This window comes from Centruroides sculpturatus, unplaced genomic scaffold (genome assembly GCF_000671375.1).
Source record: "Centruroides sculpturatus isolate CEXI.00-Female unplaced genomic scaffold, Cexi_2.0 scaffold725, whole genome shotgun sequence".
Lineage (NCBI taxonomy): Eukaryota > Metazoa > Arthropoda > Arachnida > Scorpiones > Buthidae > Centruroides > Centruroides sculpturatus.
In genome coordinates, this window is record NW_019384962.1 from 16,676 (window position 1) to 26,680 (window position 10,005).

At 29.6% G+C, this 10,005-nt stretch overlaps 1 protein-coding gene across 3 annotated transcripts in view; it reads left to right on the forward strand.

Moving 5' to 3' along the window:
* Window positions 1–10,005, forward strand: part of LOC111632462 (atypical protein kinase C-like) — a 101,926-nt gene that overhangs the window by 16,674 nt on the left and 75,247 nt on the right. For all 3 annotated transcript variants that reach the window (XM_023376878.1, XM_023376879.1, XM_023376877.1), the window contains exon 3: window positions 3,494–3,615. In XM_023376878.1, the coding sequence (XP_023232646.1) occupies window positions 3,494–3,615 (122 nt within the window). The remainder of the gene's footprint in view (window positions 1–3,493; window positions 3,616–10,005) is intronic.

A 10,005-nucleotide genomic window follows, 5' to 3' on the forward strand; every position in this document is an offset into this window, starting at 1 on the left:
GCTTCGTCAACTCTGCTATTACTTCGCTTATTCGGAGAGCGCTCCTCATTCCATCCTCCCAGGCATTAATTGATGAAGAATTACAAATCATCAAAAGAGCAATGCACAATGCCGGATATTCTAATTCCAAATATCGATATCTCTACAACCGGGTCATAAATAAATTATTTCCAAAATCTTTCCTCAGCAACAAAGAAAACCTAAAGATAATAAACCCTCCAATACCGTACTTGGGCACCATATCACTAAAAATAACGCGCATATTCAGGAAGCATGGTTTTATATTGCCTATAACCCCTCAACCGACACTACGAAGAACATTGTGCAACGACAGAGACATTCTCACCTTGAATGAAAAATCGGGGGTTTATATAATTCCATTAAAACATACAACATCAGGGGAGGAAATTATGTATATTGGAGCTACCAGCAGAATGATGCGGTCTCGTATCTTCGAACATCAAGAAGATATTAGAAACAACAGACCAGCTACAGAATTAGCGAAAAAGGTTCTAGACCAAAATTATCTTCCACTTTGGAACAACATTAAATTACTTAAGCATTGCAATGATCGTAGACAAATATTTATATGGGAAAACCTGTACATATCTGCTGTTTTGCCGTGCAACGCGCCGACGTTGGAAATACCACAGCTATGGATAACTTTATTTAAACAATCCAAGTTATAATTTTGTGATCTAATTTTATTCTACCACCATATACGGCACCATCAATCAATATTTATATGATTTGGGGAGTTCAAGTTATTACAGCAAGTTACTTTAAAAAAATATTTATTAATTCAATTTTATTAATTTGTTCTACATTCCGATCTCGTGCATTACGTAATTTGAAAAGTCCGTTAAAAGCTATCAATTCGAAAACAAAGGTATTCGATTTCGCCTGAAGACGACAGTCGTAAACTGTTGAAAGTACTAGCGAACATATCTGAAATTTAACAAATCGCTGTCAATAACGCCGCAACACATAAGTGTCATAATTTTAATTTCTAAAGGCTGGCGTGAAGGGAACTATATTTTCATTCATTATTTATATTGTTATATTGACCAAATAATAATTTATGGGCCAAATGAATAATAAAAATTTATATTGTTAATTTAAATAAGAATTAAAATTGTTAATTTGAATGTTTGAAATATGACACACAATAGGGGCGCCTCTAGTGTCCGTTATCAAACGGTTACAGGACAGACACCCGTTGAATGGGATATATATATATAGATGGGGTGGAAAGAGTAAAACCAAAAAAGAATCAGACGTAGCAAAATTATCATTTCAAACAAAATTCAAACCTGTTTGTTTCAAAATATGCATTCTGTTTTTGAATATTAGTCGGAGAATGTCCATTCAAGATGGAAGAAAACATTCAATGTTTTAAAGTGAGTGCTCTTATTGCTGGTTTTAGGTTATTGAGATAATTGTCTTGTAAAATTGTTTTGACAATTTCATAAACTAAATTTAAATTACAGTTTGATACTTTCAATATTTACTTTTTTAAAACTATGTACTTACAATTGTGTATTATTTACTGAAGATTTATAAATTTTTTTATAAATAAATCTGGAATTTTTATTTAGCCTTTTTTAAAAATAAAAGTAGCTTTTTATTTAAAATTTTTCTTGTTATGTTGTGACAATCTGATGATCATTTTTGTAATGTATGATGACACTGATGCTGAACCAGATACTTTTCCTGGCATCTGGACAGTGTAAAGTTCAAAATGTAAAAGTTATTCATTGCATTACATGTTGGTATCTGTAACGGACTTGCCAGCTGACATTCAGTACTGCTAGACTTTTAATACCACTTCAGTTAAAACTACAAATCTCAAATCTACAAGTAACACACTGTATTAAGGATTTGAGATTCGAGGATTCAAAAGATTTATAGGCTTTTCAGGATTTGGATTTGAGGAATTTTGGATTTAACCCATCTTAAGAAAAATACTTTGAAGATACAAATTTAATTTTTATGCAATATTCTGTATGTACAGTACATGCTACAGCATTTACTAAATTTTCCTAGTTTAGTCTATTTATTGCAGGAAAAACTTGTAAAATATATAATAAACTCTAGCACAGAAAATCAGAATCTGACAATGGTAAAAAAAACATCTTTAGATTTAGTATAAAATTTCTTAAATTGGTAATTGCCACTACTGTACACATAAATGCAGAGGTGTTCACTTTGTATTTATTATTATTGTTGTTGTTGTTTTAAAGTGATTTTTCCTTTACTGTATAAATGAGGTCATTCATACAACAGTGCAGTACTCTTATAACCACAACAAGCTGGCAAATATGTGAGCATGCTTTTATATGTGAGATATGCTCTTGTAAGTGAAGCATGATCTGTGTTTCAGAAATGTAAAGTGATTTTAAGATCATGCTCTTATTTGTACAGATATATAGTATTTATTAATAAATATTGTTAGACTTTATTATAGGATAAAACCCCTTGCTAATTTTGAATTATTTGTTTTATTAAGATAATCTGATATCATTATGGTTGTATAATTTAATATTATTATTTTGTATTTTGTTCTTAATATTTTCTTTGTAATTTATAACTATTGTGTTTTCTGTATTTTGTTTTATGTTATATCAAAAAATAATAGGCTCTTATTCATAGACATGAGCTCTGCTGAAAAAATTTTACTTTTTCTAGTTCGAAATAATACATTTTCAATGTAAATTTGATTGTTAAGTGTGTAGATGTTTTTATACAGACTGATATATGCCTATCCAGTATATGTGTGTACAGTAATACCCCAAACTTACACGATAGGTGGGACCAAGCAATAACCGCATAAGTTGAATTTGCATAAGTCGGGGTGTAATTTCGCAATTTGTGTAAAATCCAAGTCGGATGTATTTAAGCTAATAAATGTTCTCGTTAATCTTATCTCGTCTTTTGATTTGTTCACGGTTACAAGAAATCACCACAAAGAGTCTCTCAAGTCTCCGTAGATATAACAAACATAGAAATAGCTACAATTTATTTTGTGTTATTTATGTGTCAATTCCGCGCGACACGTCCGAACATGTAAGCTGAACAATAGTTGGGGGTGAGTAATCATCAGTTGCGTGGCGCTCAAACAAAAGACAAATCGACGAGATTTGAAAATGCGTAACTCCGGGTTTGCGTAAGTCGAGGTATTACTGTATATGTAATTATCAGTAAGATAAGGAAATTCATAAATTTATTAATAATACATTAGTAAATTTTTAGTTTTATTTCATTCATTACTTACAATAGCAATTGATTTATTATTATTTCAAGCTTTATATTATTTAAAAATTTCTTTCACTTTTTAAATATTTTTTAGGTTTTAATTTGTAGGAAAAAGTCTATAATTCACTCATGTTTTTTTTCAAATGTGATTATTAAAAAAGAGAAGTGTTAATAATAATAGAGTTAAATATTAAATTTATATATCATTAAATTCTAATTATATTTATTTTTATTTTAGAGGTATTATGGTGACGTATATTGAACCAGGTATTACATTGGAAGGATTATGTAAGGAGATGAGAGAAATTTGTAAATTTGATACAAAGCAACCATTTACTATGAAATGGGTTGATGAAGAAGGTAATTAATAAAATTATATTTAGTAACATTTATTCATATCTATAAATATTTCTTCTAATAAATGTATAAGAGTAAAATTTATTTTATATTCTTAGAAATAATATTTAATTAAAGCTGTAATTACATTTTGTTGTTTATAACACTTTAAATTATGTAATATGTACCAGATGATTTGTAATTCAGTTTTGAGGAGGCATGTCAGCATTATGATGAATTAAGTGGCTAAGCAAGTTATCAGATGTGTTTTAGATTTATTAAATTTCTTAAACCTGGCTTTTTTTTTTAATGCTATAGTTCTCAAATGTCTCTAAAAATTTTGAAAAATTGCACAAGAAAATGAATTTATCTGTAATTCCTTGTATACATAATATTCTCCTCAAGTTGGTTATAGTTGATCAGTAAATTAGTTAAATATTTCCTATAACCAGTTGAAGTAAAAATATAATAATAATTAAACACTTTTTAACTTTTTTAAAAGATAACCTGACTATGGATTAGTATGTTACTGAGTATTTATAGTTTGATTATTGATTTATTTAGTATTCTGAAGTTTATAAGTAAATTTACAGCAGCAAATCAGCTAATATTGTAAGTCAGCCACTTAAAATTTTTTCTAAAGAGAACACTACACATTAAATTTTAAAAAAATATTATTACAAAAATAATTCTCTGTTATTAATCTAATCTCTTTATCAATTTCATGTAAAGTTTCTTGCATTTATTTAACATATCTAAATTAATATAAATAATAAATAAAGTTTGTATTAAAAGATGTAAAATGCAATATATTTTTTGCCCAGTTTTTTGTAAACTGATCATCAAATTGATTTTTTAAAAAAACTATGAAAATGTTAGCAAAACTTATTCTTAAAAGTTATTAAAAATGTTGTAAATGATGCAGAATTATCATGTTGTTAAATACTTTGCTAAACAAATAGAATTCTATACTTTGTTAAAATTTGAAAAAAAATGGATTAAAAAAATAAAATTTTAATAGTCTCACATTTTTCATAATTTCTCTTATTTTATATAAGTTTTCATTAGAGTTTTCAATTACTGGTTTATATTATAAATAATTTTATGTGATCTTCAATTTTTTATGATGAAAAAGTAGTTTATTTTTTAATTTATTCTTTAATAAATTATATAATTTGTGAGATTAGCCGGGGGTACCTACTAAAGGGTGCCACTTACTCGGCCTATTCCGTGAGAATAGTTCTCTAAAGTTTCGAATCGTAAGATCCGATCTTAAAAGTTTTATATAGGAGGGCGATAACCGCTATATGATCCGAATGGCGAAGTTCAGATGCTCGTCAGGATTCCTTGACACCAGTTAATCACACTTATTATACGCGGATTAACACGCGTATGAGATCTGATTCGGAATCAATTGAAGAGACATTTAAGTAAATTTAACAAGAGTAAATTTAATAATTCAAAACAAAACGAAAACAAATTACAACGAACGAGGGATAATAAAACGACAATTAGATTACACGATATTGGCTTAGACTTATTCTATACTGATGCGCGATCGAGAGAGAGCTCACAAGATTATTATAAACCATACGACCTGGTTAGTTGTCGTTCGTCTTCCACTCTGTAGGTAAGGGACACCTTGTAGATAGAGTTCATTTACTTCTTCGTACGGGAGATCAATACGTGCACAAATATAAAAGTATCTTCACTAAGTTCAGACTCGGGACTTAGTCTATGGGACTCGTTTAAGGGCGTTTGGTCATCAAGAGGAGAACTGTGTGGAGTTTAGACGCTTCGGATCTGTCGAAGAACTCCTCGAATTCGGACTAAATTCCCCTTATATCTCCTGAATTTCGACCAATCATCGGCCAGTAACTCTTTCATGAGAACGGATGAAAGGGGGATGAATGAGGGGTAACCATTTCCCATCTGAGTGAGATTTTTAACCAGATAAGGGAAAGTCAGAGGATGTTCTCTTCTGTGAAAGGAAGTAGCATCTGTTATCTGGGTTTTTCCCACGTCTAAAACACTAGTTTTCACAAAAAATGAAGTAATATTTTGTGTCGATATTTTACCCTTATTAATAAAAATTCATAAATTAGACCCAGGGCCTTTCGGGTCTCACATTACTCCCTTATCTTCAAAAATCACACTACATTTAAAGAAGGCGTGATTTTTCACTGCAATACATAAGTTTGAATTGCTCTCTCTCTCTCTAAAAATTGCATTATACATAATAATAAAATCATAAAAGTATACAATAATTCAAATTAAATTCAAAATTGAAATACATGGAAATAATATAATAAACAATTCATCAGATTAAATATATTACTAAAATAAACACAATGAACACAGGTGTCTTCGTCTGGAATCGACGGTAAAAGTGGACATAGTTCTGACACCAGTGTGAGAGTTTTGGGGCAGCACATCTGTTGGCTGACTTCTTATAGTTGCAAAAATTCAGGTATATTAGAAGATCATGTGATGTCTTCTTGTTTCAAAAAGCACCTGCTAACAGTTCAAAGTTCACTTTGCAGTTCAAAATGATATAATGTGTCTTCTTCCTGTATGTTGACACACTTCTTTTTCTGCTGAAATTTCATTTAACATAACCACAAAAGTTCAGGTGGTTGAGTTCATTAAAGGTTGTATGACTCCAGGGTCATTGAAATCCATTTTGGGGCAAAGTTCTTTTTCACCAAAGTATTGTTCATTTTAAAGGTAGTATGTTTAACAAATACATATCTCTAATAAAGTCTCTCTCTCTCCAAATACTACACTAAGTCTTATATCTAGACTATTCTATACAATATTATCTTTATTCTAATCAATCACTTTAGTTTATCAATTTGAGTAGGGTGTACATTCCTTTAAATAAGCTTTTTGTTATTATTAGGAAAGGTACTTACAAACTAAAGATATATATGAACAAAAATTGATTATCAATAAATCAAATAAAAGTTCAATCCAATGAAATAATCATTCAAAGAAAATCAAGTAGGGATTAAAATCGAGGTGTGCGAACAAAGTGCTTCCTTGTCTGTGTTGAGCTTGAAGCTTGTTCAGTTGAGCTTCCAACAGGTTCGACTAATTCCGGTTCCTCTTCTTCTGTATTATTTCTTTGAGGAATTTCTTGAAATGGAATGTCTTGTTGTGACCTTCTCTTTATTCTCCTTTCAAATCTTCGTTTTCAACAAATATGCTTGACTATATAATATGTGCAGATAAGTAGAATTAATATTCCTATACTTCCAAGGATAATCCATATGTATGTGATTGGAATTGTTGGAGTGTTTGATATAAAAAGATCTTCATTTTCTTTCAATAATCTATCCAAATCCTTCTTCATTTGCTCGTTTGACTTTTCGGCTACCTTAATGTCATCATCTTTTTGTTTCTTAGAATTCTCTTTATTCTTCTCAGGATTCTCTGTAGGATTTATACTCTCTTGCAATTTCTCTAATTCCATCTTGGAAAATATTGTTTCGATCGGAGGTATAATAAACTTTGGGCTGCTTCTTGAGAGAACCGTTGATCTCATGTGAAAATGTGAAATGAGGATAATTCCAGGTAAGTATCCTATACATGTATTTGGCAATCTTATGATTCCAACATTATTCAATTTACTTATACTAGAAGGTAATGAATGCAAATTATTTTGTTTAGCAGAACATTTCACTGCTAATACTAATGTAGAGGGTGTAGAAAATACCCATGTTCCTTGCTTGTCAATTCTTCTAAAAATTGGATAAAAATCCTTTACAATTTCTTTGGAACAAAGTTCTGTTACCTTCTGATCATTTCCGATGTATAATGAATATTCGCAGCTCTGATGGGGAGCTCGAAATATCGGTATGTCTGGTGAACAAACAGCAAACTGTGATATTTGGATAATTCATAATAAATGTTCAAATTTGCTGATTTGAAGTGGTTTATTTATCATGACAACACTAGACTATGCATTGCTTATATTGTGCAGCCAGTGATGATTTCAGTTGGAACTGAAGTCCTGCCACATTTCCATATTCATCCATGTAATTCTTTTTGTTTCTGTCACTGAAGAAAGTTGAGTTGTAAATGCATTGCATCTGATGGGCATACAAAGCTGTGATAACAACTCTAACATCTCTTTGAAAGGAATAATGGATTTCAAAAAGAATGATGCATGAGCATCATACTCATGCATCATTCTTTGGCAGAGGTGTGTACAGATCAAGGGAGAGTAAATAAAGAATTACTGTATTTACTCGCATATAAGATGATCTCACATATAGGACAAGGTGTGACTTTAAAGACCAAAATAAAGAAAATTAGATTTATTAATACAATTCTAATTTCATTTTGTTTAATCAAAAATAAAATACAGTATTATCAAATGCACTTAAATGCACACGTTGTCCTACAAAAATTACTGGTATGTTGATTTTACAAGATTTTTTTTTATGTTTAAAAAACATTTTAAAAAGTCTTGTAAAATCAATAACATAATTTTTTCATGTAAAGCTGGACAATCGGGAACTTTTTGTATATTCTTAACAGTCGAATCCACACTTATGCATTTCTCCGAATTCTGATTTCTGAATAATCACATTTTCACATGGGAATGGATTCAAACTTATATCGGCTCCTGTGTGATTTTTGGAATTTCAATTCGGAATTCAATTCAAAAGCTTTGCTTTTCCTATTGCTATTCATCTTTACTTATGACAATACACAAGAACGATTCAAATGATCCAGATAAAATAGTTTTGTTTTTAAACACCAGAAAATGAGCATCCAGTAAAAAATGCAAATACGTGATTCAAAAATTATTGCAAAAACACAAAGAATCTTTCACTTGCATGTATGGGATGACCTAGGTGTTTGAAGTAGTGAAAAATGAATAATAGCCTTGTCTTATACACAAGTAAATACAGTATTTTAACATAATTTTTTTGTTATTTTATGTAATTTAAATTAATATAAACATAATATACAGTAATGTAATAACATAATATAAATGTATTTTTTATTTTAAATAAGTTTACATTTATATGTTAAAATACTTACAACTTAGTTTAACTACATTTTCATTAAAAAAAAACTAATTTTTTGTTGCACAGAAAAATTTTTTTAATTTTCATTCTTTGAAATATGTTTCAGACTTATTAAGAGCATTAAAACTGCTTTATCTACATCAGTGTTTCTCAACGAGGGCGATATTGACATCATGTGGGCGTTTTTCCATGTTGAGGGGCGATTAGTAACAATTTATATTTTGGGGGCGAAAAACAATTTTCTGGGCGATATAGTAAAACATTATATTAAGAATAATTAGATATTTTATTCATTATATCATACAATAATTAAACTAATAACATTATACTAGTCAAAAAATAAACAAACACCTTTCTCTATTCCAGCACACTTTTAATGCGTTGAAAAATGTTTTCGATTGTTTTAATCTATCATCATCAGTTCAAAATTCGCATTAAAAGTGTGCTGGAATAGAGAAAGTGTTTGTTTATTTTTATTTAATATTTCCTGTAAGCATATAGTTATTATACTAGTCACTAGTCTATTCAATGCAGTACGAATTTGGCGTTAGTCTTGGCCCTCGACATTGGAATTTTGAAGTAAAGGGGGCAATACTACGTAACGGTTTTATTGAAGGGGGCGATGATTCATTAGAGGTTGAGAAACACTGATCTACATTGACATAAATGCAGATTCCANAGATATTTATTTTAATTATGAAAATATACTAGCATGTTTTTTAATTTTTGGAACCTAACCCTCCTTTCCGTATTAGTTCTTTGTTTCGTATAACACGGATTCGCATAACACGGCAATTTTTTGGAACGTAACTACCGTGTTATACAGGGGTTACCTGTATTATAAAGCCCATTATATCTGCACATGAAATATATTATAGTGAAAAAGTATTAAAAATTTATGACGGTAATTCAATTTTTGTGGGCCCTTGACACTGGGGACCCAGTGTCTAGCCCAAAATAATAGGCTACAATCTGGCTGTGTTAAATGCTTCGAATAACGTCATGCACATGCAGTGGTGATATTCAAAATATTTAATAAAGAGTTCGTTAACAGAAAATTTTTCCTTAACAATTTTTTTTTTTTCACTCAAATGGTGCATTAGCACAAAAACTGACCTTAAGATACCCATATAAATAAAAAAGATGCATTCGCAAAATTAAGTCAGTTAAAATTTAATATTGTTTATGCCATAACTATATTTTTTTGATAAATAATAAAAAAAGAGTTCAAAATGGTTTATTTTGTACATATTTTAATATTTTTCATTCAAAATATTTTATAAACATAAAAATTGGCTTTTTCTCAAGAAAAAACTTTTCTAAATCATTTATTTTATCATTAGGTATTATTATAATAATAGACAGATGTCAT